The 27,908-nt window shown below is 32.4% G+C and overlaps 2 protein-coding genes across 2 annotated transcripts; both read left to right on the forward strand.

Annotated features, from left to right (window-relative positions):
- The first annotated feature begins 297 nt into the window (after positions 1–297).
- Positions 298–5,873, forward strand: LOC143046425 (uncharacterized). The gene is made up of 5 exons (XM_076219591.1): positions 298–1,415; positions 2,529–2,612; positions 4,166–4,213; positions 4,673–4,725; positions 5,344–5,873. The coding sequence occupies exons 1-5, from the start codon at positions 407–409 to the stop codon at positions 5,836–5,838; spliced, it is 1,689 nt and encodes a 562-aa protein (XP_076075706.1). The 5' UTR covers positions 298–406; the 3' UTR covers positions 5,839–5,873.
- Positions 5,874–20,457: 14,584 nt separating this feature from the next.
- LOC143046435 (homeobox protein TGIF2LX-like) lies at positions 20,458–24,946 on the forward strand. Its single transcript, XM_076219600.1, has 2 exons — positions 20,458–20,609; positions 23,925–24,946. Exons 1-2 carry the CDS (start codon positions 20,582–20,584, stop codon positions 24,665–24,667), a joined length of 771 nt encoding a protein of 256 aa, XP_076075715.1. The 5' UTR covers positions 20,458–20,581; the 3' UTR covers positions 24,668–24,946.
- The last annotated feature ends 2,962 nt before the right edge of the window (positions 24,947–27,908 follow it).

Below are 27,908 nucleotides of genomic sequence, written 5' to 3' on the forward strand. Positions count from 1 at the left end.
AATACAATACTGAAAATAATAACACACCATTGAGAGAAGAAGGAAGTATCATTTTCAGTAGCAAATATAGCTGAGGAATATTATTTTTGTGAAATTGTACACAGTCTCCCTACTGATTATTTTAAACGTTTTCGGTTTTTCCAAGCCATAAAAAGCCTCTTGTGCAAGGTATGCACTTAATTATTTGTAGATATACTTAATTTGTATATGTAGAATAATACCTCTATTCAAGGAATTCCTAAAAATAGGTAGTCGGTCAATCGCAACAAGGTAATATTTTTTTATAAAACATTATGGTTGAATAACGGTCAATGTCGATATTTTAAATATCTTAAAGTTACACATTGCTAGAAAGTGCGCATTATTTGCACCAGGAAGCAATATCGGTCTTTATGTAAATATTGCAATGGAATCTACAGAAGAAACAATTGATTGGTCGGGAAAGTCTGCACCTCTCAAAGAAATACTCAGAGACGAGAAACTGCCTATTCTCGTTAAAGTGGCAACAGGGTTTTATAACAATGATAGTGAATCATTTTCTCCAGGTGATCTAATAAGACTGGATTGTCTTAAGTACATTCAAAAGGTGAGAGCTGATGTTTTATCTGCAAAAAAAAAAAAAATAGAAGAGATATTTATTCCGCTTGAATACAAAGGGAAAGTTACAATTACAGGCGAAAGAACGAAAGAAGAAACTTTCCATTCTGTTGAAGAGTTAATAAAAGTTTTTCCTCGGTATGTAACTGTAACCGAGGCTTTTACATCACGAACTACAGAACGTTTTTCAGCACGAACAGTTGAAAAGGGAGACAGTCTTGAACTTGATAGATTTCTTGATGGAATAGGTTTAGTTTGCACGGATGTAAAAACTGGTGAACTTTTAGTCATTTCAACATCAGGGCATTACAACCTTACTTCCAAACCAGACAATAATCAGTATACCATAAAAGAGGTGATTGATCGATTTCCTTTACCTCAAACTGTAACATTTGTCGATGAAGAGGTACAGAAATTTTTTACAACAAATCTTGATGAAGCACTACCCAATATCTGCACATTTACTGGTAGTTTGACACTTTTGGGATTCATTACCGAAGAAGTTGTCGTAGGCCATAGTAAGCCTCAGACATCACAGAAGGATGAGGGAAAGTTTGTACAGAGAAATGTTATCATGTTGCCTACAAACGGAGAAATAGTGAGAGAACTTGAAGTGTATCTTGCCATCAATCAAGGTGATAAAGATTATGAAATTTTACAATCAACAAATGTTTCACAAAGCCAAGATATGTCAGCTGTTGATAGCATGCTGTATGTTGATATGGTCAAAAAGCCAAGACCCATGATAAATCTGAAGATCAGAGAAGTGCCGTATTCTGTACCAGCTCCAAAACTTCCTCCTAGAAGACAAAGTTCAGGTATAAGTTAACATTTTATAAGTTGAATATTTTAGGGAAGAAATATAAATTGGTTGTGGCATTTCATACGTTTAAAGCCTCAACTCTAAATGAAATATAAAAAAATATGCTTCAAGGAGCCTGCATCTTCCTCGAAGATGGGATTGTTTGCTATAACTATTGGATCAATTATATTTTTGAATAATATATTTAAAACACAATAATTGGCAAAACTTGACATTTGGAAGGCATAAGAGTCAATTGCTGATTTCGATCATGTTGGCTTACTTGTAGAAATTATTTTTCTAATCATTCTTGCTGCTTTTATTTTCTCCCTTTGAACAATATTTTTTACCCAAAACCCTAAATTTAGAAAGAAATGCCAATGAAGGGCAATTATTTGTCTATGTTTGTGCCGTGTTGACTTGTTTGTAATCTTGTCAAAGGTTCAAAGGTAATATTGCCAAAATGGTTTGTGCAATTTCAAGGGAAATAGATATTGACCAATTGATCATTTTCACCATATTAAGGTTGATCTTACTCAAGTAACTGTCCCTCTGTTTTCGAATTATTTTGGTCGCCTTTTACATACATTCTATACATTTGCAAATCGAATTTCTAAGGGCATCATGTATACTATAGTTTAAAAAAAATCTGTATTCAGATGTAGTTCAGCCAGTGTTTAGATCCTTCAAAAATTTCCTACACATTCGAAATGATACCCAATCACGCATTCTTAGTCCTAAAGCATTGTATATATGCCCCACCTACGATAGTAGAGGGGTATTATGTTTTCTGGTCTGTGCGTCCGTTCGTCCGTTCGTTCGTCCGTCCGCTCGTCTGTCTCGCTTCAGATTAAAGTTTTTGGTCAAGGTAGTTTTTTATGAAGATGAAGTCCAATCAACTTGAAACTTAGTACACATGTTCCCTATGATATGATCTTTCTAATCTTAATGCCAAATTAGAGTTTTTCCCCATTTCACTGTTCATTGAACATAGAAAATGATAGTGCTAGTGGGGCATCCGTGTACTGGGGACGAATTATTGTTTTAAATGTTTTAAGTCCATCAACCTAATATAAAGTAAATTTCCTACATTTTCTGTCTACCAATAACTGAACTTTTATTTTTCCAGTGGAAGCTCGTCCACCAAATTTGCAAAAAGAAATAACAATTCCCAGAATGCGAGATAAAGATGATGACTACATAAAGATGTCAGGTAATATTGTACATATATGATCACAGTTGTACAAATTGTACTTGTAGACTAAAAAAAGGTTACAATCACCAATCGAGAATCTTAAACGCAGCCATGTTACGACGATAACATTGTACTCAGGACTATACATATGTGTAATCCTCATTGGCTGTGGGTGCAGTCTATGTTTTTAGTATTAGTGGATAATTCGTGCACTCTTCGTTATACCAGACGCAAAATAATATGCTTTACATATTCCTTAAGTTATTTTTCTCGTTTGAATTGCTGAAGGCCGTACGGTGACCAACATTTGTTAACTTTTATGTGATTTGGTCTATGATAGAGAGTTGTCTCATTCGCAATCATACCACATTGACACGTATTATTTGAGTGCAAAATTGAGATTTAAGGGGGTAACTGAGTAAGGAGAAGCAACGGGGATCCATATTTTGTGGACTTAAACAAGTCGTGTAATAATTCTAACATGTCTCGGTTCTAAGAAAAAATAGACTTTTTTTACGCCTGTATTTCATAAATGCTACTAGTATTACCTACTGGAAAACAAACCTGACTTAAAATTTCAACATTATTCCTATCTACTTTACTTTTTCATTCAGTTGCTAGGGCATGGTCCCCTCCACTTTGCTTATTTTGTTACTGTATGTGTTAATATAGATACAGTCAGAATATGTCTTAGAAATGCAAGCATTATTTTACTTTCATCTATTGTCATATTGTTAATACCAACAAAAAAATATATTCAAACTTTTTTTAATTTGTCTTGACCATATTTTGCATAAAGCTTAGGAATTGTGATAGAACTTTGTCTGTGTGTTCAGTGTTTATTGCAGTTTTCCTACTTAATCTCGTAAAAAGAATAATTTTTTGTTGGTATTAGCAATATGTAAGTATTGTATCATGTTGCAGTTAAAAGAAAATATATGCTGTGGGGGCGACTTCAAGAAAGTCCAAAGTCTATTGACGACCGAGAAGGAATCTATAAAACTGACAATTTAAAAGATTCAATTGACTGGCCTCAAAAGAGGGACGAAAGAAACCTTAGGGACAGTCAAACTCATAAATCGAAAATAAACTGACAACGCCATGGCTAAAAATGAAAAGGACAAACAGACAAACAATAGTACACATGACACAACATAGAAAACTAAAGAATAAACAACACGAACCCCACCAAAAACTAGGGGTGATCTCAGGTGCTCCGGAAGGGTAAGCAGATCCTGCTCCACATGTGGCACCCGTCGTGTTGCTTATGAGCCTGAAAAAAAAGTCACATATCTAAAATGGTCTATTGACTTCAAATTGGAGATTATATTCTTATATATGATCATTTTTATGGTTTTTTTTTTTTTTATATATATCGCCTTCAAAACAGAAATAAATAGATAAAGGCTGGTGTGGTTGTAGCACATACGTTCAGACAGTCGCATAAACAAAACAAAAAACAATTGAAGACAAAGAATTTACGAATAATATGATATTTTAATTGTCTGTCGTATAAACAGAAACATTCTGATATAAGGATTAAATTTTCATTGACAAAAATATTTTTTCAGACAAAAAGGGTGATGACACCGATGATTACGAAGTAATGGATGAATCAGGTAAAATTCATTTTAACTTTTTAATTATCTTTAGGAGCTATTCTATTATAATTATCTTTCTTCATTTAACATTGCAAACCAAAGACAAATCATTAGAAAATATTATGGTATATGATTGGTGTTAAATAAACCAAATGGTCAAAACAGGAAGGAAAGAAATCTTTTATCGTTGAATAATGCTCGTATGATTTTGGATGTTTTGCATTCCGGAAAATCAATTACCACTTTACGACCAATCTGAATGAAACATCTTGACCATGAAATTTATTATTTATACATTGTTTCTGAAAAATGTATGTATTTCTCGAAGCAGTAAAGCTCTAATTTTCGTTATGCAATTTTAGGGAATTGAATGTAAATGCCAATATTGAGCTCAGATCAGCTGAACTTATTTAAGTAAAATTCTTGAATTTTGGTTCTAAACTATAGCTTCAGATTAATCAAATTTCAATTTTCCAGGTACGAAGGAGATATTTTACAAAAGAGAAATGATTCAAAAATCAAAAGTCAAGGTAGTGTGTGTATGTTGTTTTTTTTTATTACTCATAATAAGGTTATTTTTTTTTTCTTCTTCAAATAGTGCGTACCCAGTAAAGAAACTGGACATGGCATTATGTTATCTGAAAATGACTTAAGTTCGGTTGCAATCAATCGCATGAAATAATATAAATCTTTGTATATATATAAAAGAGTTAAACTGGGTTATTCTCATTGTTTTTCCGTAGATTTTTCAGCGTCACACTATTTTTTTTTTTTTTTTAATTTCTTTTGCAGTCATCACATTGACAATCCAATTCTTCTTATATTCATATTTATTTCTATGAATGTGGTCTCTGTGCCATGTCATTAGCTTTTAATTTATCATCTCCATTTACAAAAATAATTAAACATGATAGCCTCTTGAAAGTGACTTAACCGGTATCGTTAATTTTCAGAACTTCACCGAATAAGTGACATGTTAGTAGATTTGCAACTGTTTGTCATTTATAGTATCTGTAGCAGGAATTGATACAATGCACTAATCTTGTCAAAATCACTGCACCAAACATTCCTCTGCATTACAATAGTGTGACTTGTAATACCTAGAGCTAATTTAAACTCCATCTTTGTTTTCTTTTTAAATCTTCCAGAAACTAGTTGGTTCAATTGGGAGGAAATTTCCAACTAGCTTGAAAAATATCTTCGCTCAATCATCGTATAATACAAGTAGCGGAAAAGATATTGGAAAGGACCAAACAAGTTGCAGGAGTGGAGTTAAACAAAAATATGAGAAAAACTTAGAATTTATAGGCGATGTTGAAGGAGGGGAATACACTGAAATATGTGATAGTACGTTCAAACCTGTTTTAGTTGTTAAACCGACGTCTGCAGTTTCACCTAAGCTCAATGCAGGACTTCTTAATGGTGAAGGTTTAAAAGATATGTCAGTTGAAGAGCTTGTTGCTTGTTTTCGATTTTGTAAATTAGACATATTAGCAGATTTATGTGAAAAAGAAGCCTTTGATGGTAATATTTTTGGAAGTTTAACTGAAGAACAACTGCAGAGTGAACCGTTCAATTTACGGCCTGTAGATTTAATTAAAGTGCAAAGTGTTAAAAACGGATGGAGACCGATATTTAAATGAGAAAAAAATGTTTCTACTAATTAATAGCTTATCAACATCAAAAGAAAAAAATACATTGTTATTACTATTTACTATACTATATATAAAAATATTAATTTTCGCGAACCATTTAGGTCACGGAAATTCCAAAATATGGCATCAGTAAGGAGAGTTGTACAAACAATGTAAATACACAGAACCCCATCCAAACTTGCTTTAGCTAATAGTATTCATCATTTTCTATTTTATATGTACTAACAACATTCCATTTTTCTATAATTTCGATTAAAAAATTCCAAAATCTGAGTTAAAATAGGTCGAATGCCCCAAATAAACGTTGTCTGATTGGTTATTAAATATAAATATAATAATCATCAAATGAATTAAACATAATTATTTTTAATGTAAACTGAGTCCCTCTAGACTGTTGAAAATCATTAACCGTATCTGCTTATAGGACCGCATTTAAAAGTACACTTTTTCGACATAGATTAAGCGAGTACACGTATTAATAATATTTCGTCTTAACGAAAAAAATAATTGCTGCTGCTTTTTCACTGAACATGCATGCATCATCTTGAATCAAAAACAAAGACTATTGTCGCTACTGATCGATTTGTTGCAATGTAATATATCAGATTAGAATTATTCGGCCTATCTGTCTCGAAAAAAAACATGGTATATTCTTAAGAACAAGCAGTTATTCTGAAGAATGTTATATTTGCTGTTGGATTTTACACTAATCATCGTTGAACCGATTCCTCATCAAACACATTTGCAGAAAGCACTGCATGCAGAAAAGATACATATTTGTTCTTCTTAATATTTTTGGGGGTTGTACAACGACCTGTTCGAATTCCCCAAAGATATTTTGCGAAAAGGGATGCTCGTTGGAGGGCACCCTCGTGTATTTGTTAAACAATGGCGTTCCTTTTCATTGCATTTTTGAAATACGCTTTTATATTTTGATGGCAAGGATGGTGTTTATATTGTTAGTTCGTCGAATATCAACGAAAAAAGCACCTGTATTTCAGTCGGGTTTTTTTTTTTTTTTAACATCGAATCGAAAGGTACACTCGGGAGTGAAATTTTGGATGTCAAACAATACTGAGTACATTTATATAACCGCCTTCCAAGTTATCGTCCCTTTACGGTCAAAACTGTCTATACAGTCAACCTTTCTTTAGGCATTTTTATTTAAAATAAACACACACACGGAACCAAATGACACAGGAATAAACAACTAGGTGTCACAGTATGGCATTCATCAATAAACAAAGCCCATACAACAGTCATCTTTAAGTAGCCCAGAAATGACAAATGTATCTCTAACAATTCAAACGAGAAACTAGCGACATAATTTATGTTCAAAATAATGAACGAAAAAAAAATATGTTACACAACAACTAACGACAGCCACTGAATAACAGGCTCCTGATTTGCGACAGGCAGATAAGGCTTCTTTTTGTGATCCTTGCATGGATTCCAAAATCTTGGTTTTAAATAAATACCTATCTTTTGCAATTTTTCAGATATTTAAAAGATATTACTTTCTCGGGCAGATATCAATATAAGTATTTTTGAATGTTGTCTTAAATATTCTCTGAAGGTTTCTAATCAGAAAAAAAGATAAGATGTCATATAAATGCCGAAGAGACAACTGTCTTTCGGAGACCACATGACGAAGATGTTAAAAACTATATCGGTTACTGGACGACCTCCAGCAATGAACACCCATACCGTAAGTTAGCTATAAAAGGTTCCGGCATTACTTTAACCCTTTCAGAGCTGGGTTTTTTTTTTATAATGTCATTTTGTTCTTTTCTGATGGTGTTTCTTAGCCCCATGAATCTCCGTTGTTTTATGATGGTCTATTGCATGACAGTTCTGTATTTGAAATCTTTGCTGGTCAATCGATCAATATATCTTACAAATTTTCCTAATACATTTGTTGTGAAATACAGAGAGTATGTGTGTGTGTGTCTTTCAGTGTTAATCTCCATTATACTGCACCATACAACAAGATAACAAGCACATTACTCTGATAGATCTTTAAATTTTCACGTATGTTGCATATCCGCCATATTTTAGATGGACTTTGTTTGAATTAGAAATAGAAATTCTTTATTCAATTATGGGCCCTTGCGGGTTTGAAATTTCATACGATGGTAACTATGATTTTTATCTGAAACGATGAAATAATAAAATACAACATAAAATACAATGAATAGTAAGAGACTTGAAATTATAGGAGGGGGACAATCAATTAATATATAATAATTAAAATGTTTATTTCAACAATCAGAGTTATCTCTCTTTACTCACTAACTGAAATTGTATGATTTATAAATTATATTATGGCTTTTATGTTGTATCTAATATTTATAAACATAATCATTAATCAGAGAGAGCGGAGTGAGAAAGATTTATAATAATAATAATAATAATTTATTTTATTAAAGTGGCACATACTTGTCTACAGATTTTTATACAAATTATATAAAATACATTGCACAATAATAAACAAGACAAATACCCAGCCAAGATAGGCTTATGAGACACTATATATACAAATATATATGAGACACTATATATACAAATATATATATCTATTTTTACAACAAATACAAATTGAAAAACATAGTAAAATGTTAAAAATGTTTAAAATTATCCTGATATTTCACATCATAAAAAAATAAGTAATTTAAAAAAAACATATCTTTTAAAAATAGAAATGACAAAATTAAGTATGACGTAAAAAATAAATGATATGTGATAAAAAGAATATATTTAAAGAGGTTATATAAACAGATTGCGAAAAATAAAATGAAGTGATATTGTTTTATTATTTAAATTTTAGTTTCTTGTGTACAATTTGGAAATTAGTATGGCGTTCATTATCACTGAACTAGTATATATTTGTTTAGGGGCCAGCTGAAGGACGCCTCCGGGTGCGGGAATTTCTCGCTACATTGAAGACCTGTTGGTGACCTTCTGCTGTTGTGTTTTTTTTATTTTGGTCGGGTTGTTGTCTCTTTGACACATTCCCCATTTCCATTCTCAATTTTATTGTTTTATTAAAAACATCTGAGTAAAATAGTAAATAAATAGGACATGAATGAAATTAATTAAAAAAATAAATAAATAAATAAATGAAACTTTGACTTTTACGGAAATATACAAATCATGAATTAAAAAAATTAATAAATTAAATGTAACTTTGACTTTTACGGAAATATACAATTAAGGAGGCTCGCGGGTATAAAATTTTCAGAAAAAATTAAACATTTATTTTTCATTACAAATTTTATTTATTACCTTTAGTAGTTGTTACTTTATCATATGGTACAAAAATCTTTCCAAAAAACCAATTCGTGTTAGCCCTAGTAGTGCGGTGACTGAAGGCCGATTTCTTTAAATTTAATCTCCCCACCGAACACACACCTATATAATATATTATTGGAAAGAGGAAATCGTGTACTATAATAATATGCCTGTCGTCAAGACTTGATATGGTCACATTTTTTTAAAATTAAGGTCAAAGGTCATATGTAAAAATCTGTGAAAATTTGAGAGGGTTTCAATTTTGACATTTTTTTATATTTCTAAACTCTACCTAAATACAAATGATACTGTTTTGGCTTAAGTAATGTTTGTTATTATACATAAACCTTAATCATTGAGATTTTTTATCAAAAAAATTCATAAAACGACGTTTTATAAACAAAACTTCAAAAATCAAGTTTTCAACCTATAAATTGTCTAGAGCACCTTAACCTTCTGACAAATTTCAATTTCAGGTAAACATCAAGTGTCATGCAGGACAATACTTTAAAATTATTTTTTAAACTATCATATTGGGTGAGGTATCAAACCAAAGCAATAGAACACTACAGTCAAATATGACCTAAAATTGAATTTGCGGATACTTCAGGTTTTTTTTATAGACTACTCGTTGCTTTTGTGTTTTTCACAATTATTATTGCTTCCATAGTATTATCTGTTGTTGTGTATTTTACTCTGGTTAAAATCTATTAAATTATAGGGTTTGTACCTATATCCCCCTTTTTTTCCTTGCAACGTACCACAAACTTCAAAAGTATTCCATACAAAAAAAGAAGATGTGATATGATTGCAAATGAGACATACATTAACTTACAGTTATAGGTCCCGTACGGGCTTCAACAATGAGTAAAATTCATACTGCATAGTCTTCAATTCCCGAAATAAATAATGTAAAACAAACGAAAAATCTAACGGCCCGATTAATGTACAAAATAAATAAGAAACAAACAAATATAGTATATAGAAACAAACGACAAACACTGCATTACCGTCTCGTGACTTGAAACTGACACATACAGAATGTGGCGGGGTTTAACTTTTTTCTAAGGGTGCGCCAACACTCCCCTAACCTTGGTGTACCAGTGCAACAAGCTTTATACCAAATCAACCATTATCTTCATCATCTTCATTTTCATCAACCGTCAAAAGACATGACAAGACACATGAAAGGTTCTGCTCAAAGCAAACACGTTATTTTGAGTTTTTTTTTTACAAGTATAGACAAGGTATTGTAGGAAGTCCGAAGACATTTGTTCCTAAAAAAATACCAGCTTCAAACCATCCCTATCAATTCATCCAAGATTTAACAGAGATCTAAAAGGGGGTTTAGGAAGGTGTGATGACATCCATATGCGTGTCTGCAAAGATGCTGAGGAAACAAATATACGAGAAGTACACACTATCTTGAATTCGCTCATTTTCATGGTTGGCAACACATTAGATAGCGTCGCACTTTACTTTAAGAAGCATAAAATCCATATTGGCATTCAATGTTTCAACAAGGTGTTTTGAACCAAACTCATGGTACATTAGTAAAACCAATCATAAATGAAAAAGAGTAAAACAAAATTGGCCACACAAACGATTGACTTAACAATTGTTTAGCATTTACGCAATTTCTCTGGTGCCATTTTCTGATAATAGTCTTGGCTATATGCAGTTTCATCAAGTAACTATGAAATGAATTGTAATAAATACGAAGGCATTGACTGAATTGAAGAAGGAAGAGATAATTCATCCGAAGTTGGGTATTCTTCTTTAGAGTTTCGATGTGTTTTCTAAGTATACTTGCAGCGGAATGAAATATCTGTCCGTTATTTGTGTCTATTACCGTTGACATTGAGATTTTGAGGTCAGTTTTCAATTGCCTAGCAGCTGATATGGCATCTGAAATAGTTATTTTGCTACTATATATTATGTTATATTTGCCTTGAACTTGTTGAAGTTGTTTGACAACTGGATTTCTATAGAAATCAATAAGTTTAGACCGCATGTTACAAGTAGAATATTTTAAATTAGAGTCAGTCGGAAGAAAAGATCTATATTTATCAAGTAACGGTGTCATGAGGAATGACCATTAAATCGTTGTCAAAAGCCAACATAAAATTAGTAAAAGCAGTATCGTGATCTGAGATATCTGCTTCCACGGGTTTGGATTTTTTTGGGTCTTTTTTCGTTTTTAGCAAATGATTTGTAATGCAACCAAAATGACAGAGTGCTTGAAGTTTAAAAGATGGACGCAAAAACTATTTCAATTTTAACTTTATCTGACACGGATAAAACATTCTTCATACGCTCATCTGATTCAAACTTGAGTAGTTTTTGATATTTCTAAATGTTTTGTTGCAACAAAATATACAAGCGCTCCAGTTGAACGACTGCATTCTAGAACGCATACAAATACTCGAAACTGAGGGACAACAGTCCGATAATTGTATGTCGTCATTAAATATCAGATAAGAAGCTTCCTCGCTCTAAAAGGGGGCACAAATATGTTAACTTGTGTAACTTTTGTAACATGAACGATGATAAACTGTCTGCACGGAGTTCTTCGAATTAAGGTGGTACCTTACACTACAGGGAGATAACTCTGTAAAATCAGCTAAACGTTTTAATTACGTTGTGTTGTTAAGGGAATATTACGCTTCTCAATGATCAAAATAAGTGTTTGTCAAACTGCTATATAACCAGTGTAATTTTTCTGATAAAACGGTTGGTTCAAATTTTTTGAAATTTTTATATTTTTGTCAAAGGGTCAAAGTAAATACCTTGTCAAAATTTTATGAAAATTAAACGAGCCAAATTAATTTTAGTTAAAGTGTTGGGTACCACCTTAACAGCTTTCGCATGAAATCACAGGCACTTGTTTCTGTCAATATGGGGTTTACTATCCATACCCGTACGGAAAATCACAAGGGTGATTTTTCGTACATATGGATAGTAAACCCATATTGACAGAAATAAGTGCCTGTGCATGAAACATCTTGATGTTCACCTAATCCAATTTTTTATTCGATGCAGATACAAAAATCGACTTCCCTATATGGGTAAATTGACTCAAAATTCCAGTCGAGTTTGCTTTTTTTGCATATTAGCACTGCATGTAATTGAACGACTTTTGTCTTTTCTTTGGACTTATTGGAGCAAGTTGCAACGGACTTGACATATCACGGAATATTTACTGAAACTATCCGTCAATTATTTTGATTTTACAATAAGACTTTTCTGACAAAGTATATTTAATGTTTTATAACAAAAAAACATAGAATATAAACATATACAAACAAAGTATGTGGCATATACGTGCACTTTAATTGAAAAAATGTGTATATAATAGCGAAAAAGATAGTAATTTCATATATCAGTTGAGAGTAAATTGTTGACTAATACACAAAATGTGACGGAAGGCAAGTGATTGAGTTCCGTGTTGAAATTGAAGTTTTTAGTCCATTCTCTTTCCATTGATTTCTTATGTTTTTTTTCATATTTTAGTTCCGAAATTTTTATCACTAATTAGTTTTATGAAATACTATATGCTTAAAATATTATGGGATAAATTTTATTACTAATAAGAAGAAGAAACTAAAGTTTGTGTCTGAATTTGCAATTAAATTACCTCAATTTTAAACAGTCCAAACTTCGCAAAATTTATAGATTAGAAGAAAATAAAATACTAAATAGAATATTTTGACATATAAAAATGGCTTCAGGAAAAACTATTTCAATTAAATGTAAGCAAACGTACACAATTTTTCATTTTGAAAAAGGGGGGTTGAAACTCTCCAATATACTACTAGTCATTAAAACGACTTTTTAGAAAAATGTGACCGTACGAAATTCTGACGACAGGGCAAAAACTAAAGAAGAAATATTTGTCTTTAAGTTAAGACTATTTTTAGCCGTGTGTTATTTGGGGAGATTAAACTCGCGATCTAGACGACTTTTTACACTTCTGTCACCGCACTATAGGTGACTTTTAAAATGTAGATATTATTGAAAAAGCTCCTAATTATCTCCCTTTGGTGCAAAAATGCCATTTTTTGGCATTAAAATTGAAATATGATATCTTTTTTAACTCATCGGTGACCTATATTTTTTATTGTTGTTTTCGAATAAGTTGTACATAAACTAAATAATTGTAAAATTTAAGCGATTTCTGTAATTTAGTTCTTTTTTTATTTCGATATTACTTCTGTTTCTCCTATTAGTTCAACAGAAAAAAAGGACATTAACAAAAATGTATGCTTCTTTCGATGGCAGATTGTGACCGTAAATGAACGGTGACCCCATTTTTTTATTTCATTTTTCTTTTAAGTATAAGATAAAGTTCATTTATAGAAAAATATAGCGAAGTCCTATATTAAATAAAAATTTCGATTTAGACCCGCGAGCCCCCTTAAGAGTGTAAATTGCTTTTCAGTGTGCGACGTCTTATCATATTATGCACCAAGATAACTCGTATTGTAATTCAGCATTCTGAATTAAAATTACAAATTGATTAAAATCTGACTTTGTACAAAATGAATTATCCATGACCATAGCTCTGTGAAACAAATTAAACCTTAAGTCACTGTAAATGTCACAATTAATCAAAAAGTGTATCTCGTCTTCTACAGCATTATTACAAAATGGACAAATTCTTTCTTCTAACGGTATTGGTGGTTTCGTGTACCCGTCTCGACAGACAGAGGTAAAGTTCCACATCTAAGTTTACATAAATTACTTCGTAAGTTGCGTGGCATTGCGTTAATAACATAATGTTCAGGTTGAAGGTCCTTCTTATAACGTCTATATAGTCTCAACTTGTTTCCATTCACATTCGAATTGTCATTCCAAAGTTTGGTAAACCACAACTGTTCATCTAGTATTCGTAATTTACTTTTAATCACTTTAAAAAATAGTTCTTTGCTAATTCCGGGCTGCATTAAGTGTTCTACAGACATATTGCGAAATAACTTAATCACATTAAAGTTCCAGGATCTACGTTTTCGTTTCGACCATAAATGTATCTTATAGAAAGTACGAGAATATTCTGAATTTTCAAGTTTATAAAAGAATCTCAAAACTTCCAGTCTTTGTTTAGCATGACATGACAGCCATCCTAAATCACCCTGTACTGCAGTATTGCTAATCAGTTTAGTTACTCCAAGGAATATTTTACTAGCCCTGTTTTGAACGTTATTAATAAGTATGTTCAGTAAGTCCCCATATCGATGCACCATATAACAATATTGGTTGTACCAAACTTTTTATATGAAAGTGTGAAGAGTTAAATTTTGTAATTCCAAAATATGCAATGTGATAAGAAAATTAAAAAAAAATGATTTGATTTGATTTTTAATTAATGCTAATTGCTACAAATATCAGGTTAAATTTTAATTTTGGTGGCCTCACTTCTACCTTTCTAAAGTTATACCCCTATACAGTTTGTTAAAGTTTGCATCAACAAATGTTATAAAACTGATACACAATGTTTATGCACACAAAACTCAGATCAACTTTAGTACACATTTTGGGTCAGTGTCTTGAGTTATGTCCCTTTATAACGTTATATGCAAGCGGGGCATCTGTTTTCTATGGACACATTCCCCATTTATGATATATGTAGATAAACAAAAAGAGAATAAGCTTATGTCCCTTTCTAACGTTATATGCAAGCGGGGCATCTGTTTTCTATGGACATAAAAATAAGGAGATGAGGTATGATTGCCAATGAGATAACTACATGTATATATATATATATATATCCACCGAATTTGATATGAAGTGGATGTAAGCAATTTTAAAAATCTATATTCAACCTCACGGCCGTCAACAATGCAAAAAAACCTATACCGTATAGTCGGCTCTAAAAGGCTCGCGACATGAAAAAAAATCAATTGAGAAAAACTAATAGCCTATTATATGATGAAGTTTATTAAAAAAAAATCCACTTTAATATCAAAATAGCAAAAAATTTACAAGCCTTAGTCCTCTGTGATAATAGGCTTGTTTTATGACGCTCTTTTTCCAGGGTTTTATATGATCATTTGGCTTTATAAACTTAATCTAAACCTATATCGTTATACAGCTATGCAGGATTGTGTATACAACTGTATGTATAAATAATATTCGGACTCTTACAACATTATTCATAATTAATAATCTACACGTATGCGGAAATTGTTTTTTATTTATGTTTTATTTGTCTCTTTTATATGTTCAGTTTATATTATATTCTTTAATTTATCCTGCAATCAAACAACAATTGTACAACAGGTACACAAATATGTTTTTGATCTTTATTTGTACTGTCCAAATGGACTACTATAACGTTATAGAAGTCTCGGATTTGTACTTGTACATGAACAAATAAAAACTTATGTTTCTCCGCTTCCATAGTAAGCAAACGATACTATGGATGTTTATTTTGGTTTGACAATTTCTTTTTTGTCTTCTTCGTCGTCCGCGTTTAAACTATGATTTCTTTGAAAATCAGGGATAGTTATTTTGGATTTTTACAAATAAACCTTAAAATGCCGGACGTAAATTGCAAGATTAAACAATATGTGTGCATTCATTTGTCGACATATCAAATCCATGCAGGATCTAATGATAGGGTACTCTCATCTAGCTCCTTCGATAGAGATTCAGGGATATGAGAGCTCCCTGCTCTTATGGAACTGTGTAGCAAAAAATGGAAGTTTTTTACGACCTTGACTGGCTATACAGCCCTTGCACGGTCGAGAAGCCCGTATTACCGGTATTATCAAATTAAATACCAACTGACAAACATATATATTGAGATGTTAAAACCGCCAAAACCACGAACTCGCCTCGAGACTAGGTGGGTCAACAGGGTTACTATGGTCAACAGGGTTACTATGGTCAACAGGGTTACTATGGTCAACAGGGTTACTATGATCTCATCCTCTGCATTCTTCGCCCGTTATACGAGTCCAATCTTAAGTGTGTACCAAATAAAATGTCATAACAAGGAAGGCGAAATCATTCGGGCAGAATATAGGAATACCCTTTCCAACTACATGATTTTGAGTTAGTTTTTATGTTGTGTTGTTCTGATGTTGTTCCATATATCTTATCGGGTTGTGTGAGGGTTTAGTGCTCACAAACATGTCAAACCTCGTCATATTCTTACTTATCATTAGTGGTTCGACTGGCACAAATGAACATGTCATTGAGTCGTTTTCTTGGTTAGTGTCGGAAATATATTTTTGGTTATTGCTGTCGTATATATCAGGCCGCTTTATTAAGTTTATATTGTTTCACACTTTGTCATGTTGTTATATTCCATATGGGTTTGGTCATTGCTGAAACTCGTACGAAGATATACCGCATCGATCTCCTCGTTGTTAATATACTAATCCGACTTCCTATTTTAAAGTTTATTCCCTTTCATTAACACTCCTTTCATTTTTGGTAACACAATACTTGACGGTAAATCATTTTCAAGCGTTATTGATTTATTCACATTCTGTACATTTAAAATCTTAAATTTAACCAAGTCACAGATATATATATATATTACTCGTCGGTTTGTGTTGGTTTTTTTTTTTCGCTTTTTGAGGTTGGAACACGGATTCGTTCGAAAACAATAAAATGCGGTCGTCTCTATAATCGTCACTACTATTAAAGTCCAGATGTAACAACCTTGCTGTCAATGCAATCAATGTACATATAATACAAGTTCAAATGACACGTGTTTAAATAATTTTTTCCATTCTCACAGTGCCGCAGGAATATTAATCCACTTAAAAAGGGGGACAAATAATGCGCTAAATGTTCAAATAAATGTCATTTTGTTTCCGGCTTTACCTGTGAAGACTAATTATGCATTATCAATGTGAATTAAAAAGAGCAGGTGTTATCAAATATTTATCAATTAATCTCCAAGTTTACTTAACAATTAGATATCTTATCAACACCGAATGTTTCGTTCTCTGCTTGAGTAAATAAATACCGCTGAGACAACTAACATGTGTTTGAAACTGTCCTATCTTGTCAAGAAAACATACAATGGACGTTGATCTGTGAACCTCTCAAACAAGGATTAAAACTTATATCTTCTTAGCGATTAAATATTTGAACAATAAAAGATACTTAAATTATGTGACAGTTGCAACTTGACTTATTCACATATATATATATGAAGTTGACAAGCTCATTTTTCGTTGTACAATTTTCTTTATTCCAAGGATTTAAATACTTGTTTATTTCAAATACATTGTTTAATGCTACCATATAATTACAGAAAATAGTCATCAGACAAGTATTATTTAATCACAAAAAACGTAAATGATATAGTTTAAAAATATTGTTGTAAAATTTATGAATACATGAACATGTACTTTTTAATGATGCATCCACTGGAGTGGAAATATCGATATCCACATATGAGAAGTAGTTTTAATTGTCACAAAATAATAAAATTTCAAAAAGATCTATGGACCAATTTACAGATATCTATTATTCATTTTTTTTTTCTACAACAACTACAAACGGAACAAAGAAAAACAAACTTTATGCTCAATCAATACAAATCATTGTCGAATATATTCCGAACAAACTGCAGAACCTGCCAGTGCCTTAGTAACATGTGTCATTTATGGTGTTGCGACATCTGTATTTTACAAGATGTCACCAGACAAGTATAGTTGTTAAATCACAGACAAAGGATCAAAATAGATATGGACATTATCGTGAATACAACAGTCTGGCAATCAAATCGAATGAAATACATTTTGTTTAAACGTACTTTTTCATATAAGAAAAGGAGTCTGTTTGAATGTTATATTTTCATGAAAAGTCTCGAAATCTTTTCTTATATTATAGGTTTCCTTTATACCATTTAAGCCCCTTGATAACAGAGACTTATTACACCTTAATTTTGACCATTGGACTAGTCTTGTGTTATATATCTACATTTGTTTGTACTTACCCTCATCAAGATTAGAAATTGGACAAATCTTGTTGGTGCAAAAGAGTGTAAGGAGTGTCACCTTAAATGTTAGATACAGATACACACATACATATCGAAGCAACTTGGCCTTCTGAAGTTAGAAGAATATATATAATCAAGCTCCCTTCTTTTTGTTTTTCATGTATTTGGCACATTCGTGACAAGGGTCCGTTGCAAAAATTTCATATAGTTGTTAATTTTGTAACCGGATACAAGCACAATCCAGTATATTATTAATATAAAAATTATATAAAAACATTAGTAATTTATCATTAATTGCTTTTAACGACTGTAATTTGAGACAAATCATTTTCCCGGCATTGCCGGTAAAATACTTCAAACTGCATGAATTTTATAAAGATACACCTTTCTTAAATACACATTGTACATAAATTTCGCATTGTATGCACCGGACACAGTCATGTGATGTCACAGAAGGAACATAACTTGAACCTATTTTACAGTTTTTTCAACTAAGCTTATTTAAGAAACAAACAACTGAAAGCTTCCATTTTATGATATCTTGTAATTGCATCCTTAATTTATCATGACATTACTATATATAGTTCCAAAAATTTAGTTTTGAATCCATACTGAATCAAAGAAAATGGGTTTGAACGGATCCGGCCCAAAGGATCAAATATTCTGAAATTATGACTAGAGGAAAACGCGCCCATCCTTTACAACACATCTGTAAAGTATAATAATTGATGCACTGTTTTATTTCTTCACCGTTTTATTGAACAATTTGACAACGGTTCGAGTATATTATGCATTTTGTATTAAGCAACACGACGGGTGCCACATGTGGAGCAGGATCTGCTTACCCTTCCGGAGCACCTGAGATCACCCCTAGTTTTTGGTGGGGTTCGTGTTGTTTATTCTTTAGTTTTCTATGTTGTGTCGTGTGTACTATTGTTTTTCTGTTTGTCTTTTTCATTTTTAGTTGTCAGTTTGTTTTAGATTTATGAGTTTGACTGTCCCTTTGGTATCTTTCGTCCCTCTTTTGTATGAAATCAATGTTTGTGACGGACTTCTCATTTTTAAAAGTAGATTTCTGCAAAAGATCGCGTGCAACGACAGCAACATTTTCGTATATTTTACTTTTTTAACGGAAATTAAATTATAAAAAATACGACTTATATACTCTATGGCATAAGAAAACCTTTAAAAATTAATTATTTCCTCTGCTGTTTTTTGTGACATCAAATGGGGTGGGGATGGTACCGTTTCGTTAGGCAGTATCAATATAAATGTGGTTAGACTGAAATAATTCCTGTGGCCATACAGGGATACACGGACGAGTATTATCAGTTGAAATATAGTTATCTAGTTGGATTTCAGGGAGCAGGGGAAATTAAGTTGGTTATTTAGGGAATCACTAAAGCATGACTGAGTGGAGAGCCCCACTCCCCCCCCCCCCTTTTGCTAATAACGTGTAGTATGTTCTATAATATACCACCAAGATTACAATTACGTTTATACTGACTGTTATAACATGTCATGATACTCTTTCAAAACTTGATCAAATACCATCCCACTGAGCCGGTTGACGTGAACCCGGCCGTACGTTAGAACAACTTAATGTATAACTTCAAACCCAGACGACAGCAATCCGCTCTAAGATCTAAGAAAAAGGGGGGGTCGGAGGGGTCCTGATCCCGAAATCCCGGGCTTAAAAACAAGGAATCACGAGGTCCCGAATTTAAAGAAATTTGAATCCCGACATCCCGAAAAAAATTCCCGGATCCCGCAATCCCGAGCTAAACAACAACCGATCCCGGAGTCCCAATAAAGGTCCTACCCCCCTTTTTTCCCCATCTTATGCAGCTGCAATTTACAGAAATCAATAAAATCGGTTTGCATATAGTTTGAAACTACTGTACCAATGTGTTCTAGTAGCTTCATAAAGTGAGAGCGTGATCAATTCATATATGACGAGGAAAAAAAGAAGCCTGAAATGATCTTAAATGAAAAAAAAAGGGGGAGGCAATGACCTTTTCAACAATCCGGTAACATGAGCTGGTAACAATATCATTATTCTTAATCCGAGACATAATATTAGGTAAAATTACTTAGGAAATATATATCATTTTGTACTCATGCATAGTGTGAAACATGGTCAACGATAAATAATACCCTTATAAATAAACAAGAAAAAGGGGGAGTGCAATCCATTTTATGACATGATATTTTCTTCTGTCAGATACGCATGTGTCAAAAACGACGTTTATTCCCGCACAAATTGACATTGAAGCCTCGAACTGTCAGAGTAGATCATCCAATGGCAATGAGCAACGCAGGTGCTTGACCAATGGCAACGTTGTTAACTAATATTGTAATGAGACACGTGGTCCCGCGTTTGTCAAATATACTACCACGAGGTGGATAGGGAAGCGTTGTTGATAGTGTGTTTTCTAAAATTTAGCAGAGAAATTGTTTTATTTTGGAACTCTGAAAATGAATGACAGCTTGAAAATTAAAAGAGGTAAGTTATTTTAGAATAAGTGTGTGTAAGTGTATTGCATTTGTTAAAATTTAGCCTTTATTGTTGTTGACATTGGAACTTGTCATATGTGAGCACGTGGTCGAACAAAAACAACAAAGGAAAACAACATATTCTCATTTGGACATTGCTAACAAGCAATTGTCTAAAGCATATTATTCACTAGAAGGACGCAACAATCTATTTATGATCAATTGCGTCTGGTATTATTTTGACAGAACTCGCTTTTCTTGAACCACCGATGAAAAAAAAACATTTCCCGCGTTGTCAAAAACAACTGACTTTAAGAAACCTTAAACTTTTAAAATGCAACACATTCTTTTCTGAGAGTGGGTTGTCATCTGTTGCAATGGATCTGTATATTAAAATGTCATTCGTGTAAAATATTTGCCCCAAAACGCCATACTGAAATAAATCATGTGAAAGGGGGGCTGACAAGCAAATGTTTTGAGGATTTCGGTTTACGATTCTTATGTTTTTATAGTACAGTATATAAAGCTCCAATATGGGGGTACTGATCCCTCCCTAAATCAGCATGTATGATTATCCATACCATTATTGGCATTAAGTTAGTGGTTAGAAACAGACAAACGTTTACCATTTAATTCAATTTCATCATCCTTTCTTTTTCAAATGATAACAATATGTAAAGAAAAGGATGTTTTGTTCAAATTTGCTGTTAAGTCAGGATTTTTAGTAAAATGAATCCATATTTGGGGGGGGGGGGGGGTGCCTGTGCCCTAGTTCATATATGCCCTGGTATCTATTAGCCCTTATATACATGTACCTGTTAGCACAGGTATCATTCCCAATGATTTGAATTTTTTTGCATTGTTGTCTAGTTGAACATGCTATGTTCATTATTTTACCAGAGTGTTAAGGGAGCTACCATTTGATTTTTATGGGGGGGCTAGGATGAAAAATTTTGTCCTGCATTTTTTTTTAGCTGTAATCTCTGTCCTGCCTTTTTATTTTTCACTCTGTTCGGTCCTGCCTTCTTTTTTTTTAGTATATCCGACTTTTTTTTTACCTCAATTGTCGTCCTGACTTTTTTTTTTGCAAGTGTCTCATCCTGCCTTTTTTTTTACTCAAAACTCCTGTCCTGCCTATTTTTTTCAAATTTCATCCTAGCCCCCCCCCCCCATAAAAATCAAATGGTAGCTCCCTAACATATATTTGGTTTACTGCAACTGAATAATTAGTTCCATTTAATCAGTTTACTGTAGACATGGTATAGTAGAATACTGAAATAAAATGTATTATTCTTTATTGATATTTGCGAACAATTATAATTAGTCTAGTCAGTCAATTTATGCATATGCAGTATATAATAAACGAACATATGAATCCATGTTTTACAATTCATACATGTCAGATTATTTTTACTCATTCCATGCTAACTAGTTTATCAAAACAAAATGTAGACTAATCCTGATAGACAATTATGAATTAATATATTAGGACAATCAGTGAGAGTTAATAATAAGGAACAATTTATGCTATAAAAGAAACAAGTAATTAAAAATTTCTTTTTATGCATTTCGAAAATTAATACCATATCAAATATTTGAATAAGTATATTTACCGTAATATTTAATATTACTTAATAAAGGTTTTATTAATATTTTTTAATAACAGTAGGCAGATGTAATCAGGTAAATGTACCTGCTACCTTACCTGTGCTGTTTGTTTCATTTCCTAGTTGCTTTGGTGTTTTGCAGAAAATGCCTTTCATTTGAATATAAAAATAAACTACATTGGGATTATTATCTTTTTTTGTCAATTTTTGTTAAAATATGAAGAGCATTAATAGTCTAATTAAATGCTGATAATTCTGAAAAATGAGAGACTTACATTGTAACGAACTTTTGAAACAGGACATTGAGGCAGAATCCAGGTGTCAGAATGTTTTCCCTTCAAGGCTTCCATTCTGAAACATTAGTCTCTCACAATGTTCATATAGAATGTGTTAAAAAAAAATAAGAGTTTTGTTTTTGCATTTTACTCAGGGCTCACGCTACCAGGCGACTTGGGCGAAGAAGTCGCCCTCGCGACCGTCACTTCGCTTTCCCCGACCCCCAAAAGCGAAAACAAGTCGCCCTGTTCTTGACGAAAGTCGCTTTCAGTCGCTTCCGTCATCGGACATTTTCAATTTTTACCAAGTTGATGAAACATTAATTTTTAACTGATAATTAAAGAAATTCAGACATAAACTATCCATTATCTTTAGAAAAGAGGTTGAATCATTGTCTTCGCAGTGTGTATCAGGTTATTTGATAAAAATACAACTTTTTATCACTTCGTGCATTTTCGCAAGTTCCGGTGCTTGTTACTCGAAAACGTACATCAACCTAAATTTCGGCGGCAAAATAAGTTTGTTACTTCATTTTAAGGTGATAAAAGTTGCCTCCAGTAAATGTTTAATCCATTTATTGCATTAAAACCGTCATGTTCCTTTCCAAATAACTTGTCAAACATCGTTTATTTTTGTAAATTTTCTTGCATTCTTCCGCCATTGACCGATTTCTAAACTACGGATCTGAACCGGACCAGCTATGACCGAAATCCGTACTTTTACAATAATTACTACGGACGCACGGATGGAACAGCTGACAGAAGAATATTGATCCCAAAGGGGAAAATTACGCATCCCACACGCATTAAGAGACTTTTGGTTACATCTAATTGATTGGTGTATATAATTCCCTATATTTTTTATGAATGTTTCAAACTATTGATTAAAGTTGCTTAACTCTGAGACTATTATACTAATAACAATATATTATGGCCCAGCTTAATAACTTTTATATTTTTTTTATGAGAAACACTGAATTTCATACACAAGATAATTTTTAATTAAATTGTAATTGATATAATTTCTTTACATTTTTTAAAATAAAATTATTTTTTTTAGTGCTAGATATTTAGTTGGTAGTTTCTCACAAGAACCTTAGTAAAACTTAAACAACTTTTAATTTCAAATGTTACTTTAATTGTAATTTTTTACTCATATGAATTGAACAACATAAAAAGAACATTATTTACATATGGCCCTTTATACTATTGTAAAATCCAAACATTGTAGCGCACCCGCGCGAATGAGCACTTCTCTTTCAAATCTCACCACTTCTCCCTATCAGTTTCAAAAAGAGAAGTCACTTCTCCCTATAATTCTGAAGTAGTGTGAGCCCTGTTACTGTGCACAGACTGTTAATGGATTTTTTTTTTTATTGTTGTACATTTGTTGTACATTTATTTATAAGCTGTTTTTGCTTATTTTGTTTTTTTTAATTGCAGCAAAAGATCTGAAATTTTTAAGACCTTGGGAAAATGATTATGATTCTGAGGAAAGAAGAAAATATTCCATTGGATTGCAAAATGACAACAGAAAAAGAAGAGGCAACTTACCAAAAGAGGCAGTTCGTGTTTTAAAAGGGTGGTTGTATGAACATAGATACAATGCCTACCCCTCAGATCAAGAGAAAGTTTTTCTATCAAATGCCACAAATTTGACAGTTCTACAAGTGTGCAACTGGTTTATAAATGCCCGACGTAGAATTCTACCAGAAATGATCAAGAAAGATGGTCAGGATCCTCTGCAGTATACTATAACAAGAAAACACAAACAGTCTCTTTTAGACTGTGTAACTTTCTCATCTGACCAAGAAAATTCACCAGATCAGCATCCTCTCGACTGTTTAAGTTCTCCGTCAAGATCTTCAGAAACAGACGGATATGTTTCAGACTTTGAAGCATCCTCAAGTGACTTCTTCTCTGAATCAGAATCTATGTCTGATCAGGGTGATCATGTACCAGCAGCTAAATTGCCAAGAATGAGTTATTCGCCTGTTAAAAACAATAAAGTGGAAGATAATTTTTGGCAATCTGGCCCAGTGGACTTGACAATGAATAAACCAAAAGTAAACAAACCCAGTTCAGATTTCAATTCTTTTTTCTTGTTAGTTGATGTTGCAATAAGTCAGATGGAGAAGAAAGAAGAATCATCAGGATCAGAATCCGTGTCTAATTCATCCATGTGACATTTTTGAAAAAGGGGGAAAGGGTTTAAAACAATGTGCTATAGAAAAAATCAATATTGATACAGTTTGTTAAATATGTAAATCATTTTAAATTTTTTGTATTTACTAAAATGTTGTATTTTGTATTTTTTTTTCTAGAAAGCGCTTCCTGTGTTTTGTTTCTAAGTAGGATATTTTTTATCATTGTGCCTCACTTTACCTGTTATATTAATTGATTACAAGGCCATCTGTAGACATTTAAACTTTATACAGGTAATATTTACCTTTGCTGGATAAACATGTTTCCCGCTCTTTAGTATTTTAAGTGACATTTTAATTGTTAATATGATTCGCTTGTTATGATTGGATGCATTTAAAGTTCATGACCTGCAATACTTTTAAAGACGCAGGTAGTGAATCATTGTTTCATTGATTTTACTATGCAATGTGTTACACAAGGATTTTACAATTCTATTAAAAATAGGTGATATTCTGTTGGACATGTATGTTAAAAATCTTTTTTTGTAATTTTACTATGTTGATTTGTACATGTATATTCAGTGAAAAAAATAAATATATATATATATATATATACAACTTCAAATTGTAACCAATTTTATAGGCCATTTATAAATACATTTTTGTACATATATACATGTACATGTATGATCAATCTAAAACTTTTCAAGAACATCTACAATATTGCTCTCACCTTGTGGCTTGCTTATTGGATTTATTGATTCGCTTTTATGGAACCCCCCTCTTAAGTGACAGCATATCGGTATGTTTTTGTCCATCTGCAGGTCCTGAAATGGTTGCTGTTCTCTTACTTTAGTATGCCACCATCAAGTTTTATGAAACTTGAAAGCAGCCTGGCACCACACACCAATCAAACTTGTTTGGTGTTTTTACTGTGCTGAGTCTAGTCCCTTTACATGTAGAAATGAAAACAATTGCTGAATTGGTCATTTCACCATTAAATTTCATAGAAATCAAATCAACAGGTTTTAATTAATACATGTACTTCGTCTTGCATATTTATAAACTGGTGTATCTGTTGATTCTTTAAAAGTGATGTTTAAAAACAAATATTTCATGCATATTCAGGATTTCCTATAAAGCTCGGAACACATTATTTATTGCCACAAAATACAGATCAAAATTGAATTTTGGTGGTTTCACTTTAACTGTTCTAGAGTTATGCCCCTTTACAAATGAAAAAAGGCTGAATTTTTCATTTCTGTTTCTAACTTAAGTTAGCTGCAACGAAACTCTTGCACAATGCTAATTATCACTAAACTCAGATCAAGTACAAATTTTGGTAGCGTAACTTTTTTCTGTTCTTCAGTTATGTCCCTTTATAACTTTATATGATATGCAAGTGGGGGGCATCATATGTGTCCCATGGACACATTCCCCATTTATTAAAGGAATGATAAGTTTTGTCAATATTTTCTAATTTACTAACAGTAACTTCTTAAAAATTACAATAAAAACTTCAGATCACGAAAATTACCTTTGAGATATGGACAACTCCTTATTGGTTTATTGGGGTTGAAGATTTTTGGGCTTTTGCCCATTTATTAGGTAACTTTTAAAGTATAATCTCGAAAGAATTTATCAGCAAGCACAGATTTATGAATAAGTCTGTGTGACAAAAAATGTTCGTCAACTCCTTAAAGGAGATGTTGCCCCAATCTGTTTAGGCCCTTCATTGATAACTATTACCATTTTGTGTGGTTTAGTCTTTGTCTTTAAAACTCCAGACAGGAACAAAATGATAAGCAAGAAGAGATATTTAAATAGGTCATCATTGTTATTTGCCTTCTTATAGTAATAGTATAAGCAATGTAGAGTAGAGTCGGCTTTCCTTCCTAAAGCTGGTGTGTTATCTCGAGACATTGTGCCTTCCTCCACATAAAAAACTGACCACGAAATGGCAAATAATAGTGCTGTACACTAGCATTGAAATCTAAACAATCCTTTCACGATATAATTAATACACTTGTTACAATCAATATATATAAATTGACAAACAATAATTCCTTGCAGTGAAAACTTTGCTTGCTGATTGAAGTTCGGTGCTTTATTGCTAAAGAATATGGAACACATCCTTGGTAATATGTGGTATGGATTTGTTGAAGGCAGTACAGTGACTAGTTATTAACTTCTATGCCATTTGGTCTCATTGGCAATCCTATTACATCTTACTTTTCTCATCACTTGGTGTCCGTCATTGACGTCTGTTAAATTTTTTTTTTAAATCTATGAAACAACTGGACCAAATTAACATAATCTTTACCACACTTTTTATACGACCGCAAAAATTTTAATTTTTCGTCGTATATTGCTATCACGTTGGCGTCGTCGTCGTCGTCATCCGAATACTTTTAGTTTTCGCACTCTAACTTTAGTAAAAGTGAATAGAAATCTATGAAATTTTAACACAAGGTTTATGACCACAAAAGGAAGGTTGGGATTGATTTTGTGAGTTTTGGTTCCAACAGTAGGAATTAGGGGCCAAATAAGCATTATTCTTGGTTTTCGTACAATAACTTTAGTATAAGTAAATAGAAATCAATGAAATTTAAACACAAGGTTTATGAACACAAAAGGAAGGTTGGGATTGATTTTGGGAGTTATGGTCCCAACAGTTTTGGAATAAGGGGCCAAAAAGGGGCCCAAATAAGCATTATTCTTGGTTTTCGCACCATAACTTTAGTATAAGTAAATAGAAATCTATGAAAATAAACACAAGGGTTATGACCATAAAAGGAAGGTTGGGTTTGATTTTGGGAGGTTTGGTCCCAACAGTTTAGGAATAAGGGGCCCAAAGGGTCCAAAATTGAACTTTGTTTAATTTCATCAAAAATTGAATAATTGGGGTTCTTTGATATTCTGAATCTAACTGTGTATGTAGATTCTTAATTTTTGGTCCCGTTTTCAAATTGGTCTACATTAAGGTCCAAAGGGTCCAAAATTAAACTTAGTTTGATTTTAACAAAAATTGAATCCTTGGGGTTCTTTGATATGCTGAATCTAAAAATATACTTAGATTTTTATACGACCGCAAAATTTGAAAAATTTTTCGTCGTATATTGCTATTACGTTGGCGTCGTCGTCGTCGTCGTCCGAATACTTTTAGTTTTCGCACTCTTAACTTTAGTAAAAGTGAATGGAAATCTATGAAATTTTAACACAAGGTTTATGACCACAAAAGGAAGGTTGGTATTGATTTTGGGAGTTTTGGTCCCAACATTTT

The sequence above is a fragment of the Mytilus galloprovincialis genome, chromosome 1, assembly GCF_965363235.1.
Source record: "Mytilus galloprovincialis chromosome 1, xbMytGall1.hap1.1, whole genome shotgun sequence".
Taxonomy (NCBI): Eukaryota; Metazoa; Mollusca; class Bivalvia; order Mytilida; family Mytilidae; genus Mytilus; species Mytilus galloprovincialis.

Coding starts and splice junctions, on each gene's coding strand:
- LOC143046425 (XM_076219591.1), top strand. CDS start 407: ATGGAATCTACAGAAGAAACAATTGATTGGTCGGGAAAGTCTGCACCT. Junction 2,613..4,165: donor TGACTACATAAAGATGTCAG/GTAATATTGTAC, acceptor ATATTTTTTCAG/ACAAAAAGGGTGATGACACC. Junction 4,726..5,343: donor TTCAAAAATCAAAAGTCAAG/GTAGTGTGTGTA, acceptor TAAATCTTCCAG/AAACTAGTTGGTTCAATTGG.
- LOC143046435 (XM_076219600.1), top strand. CDS start 20,582: ATGAATGACAGCTTGAAAATTAAAAGAG. Junction 20,610..23,924: donor CAGCTTGAAAATTAAAAGAG/GTAAGTTATTTT, acceptor TTTTAATTGCAG/CAAAAGATCTGAAATTTTTA.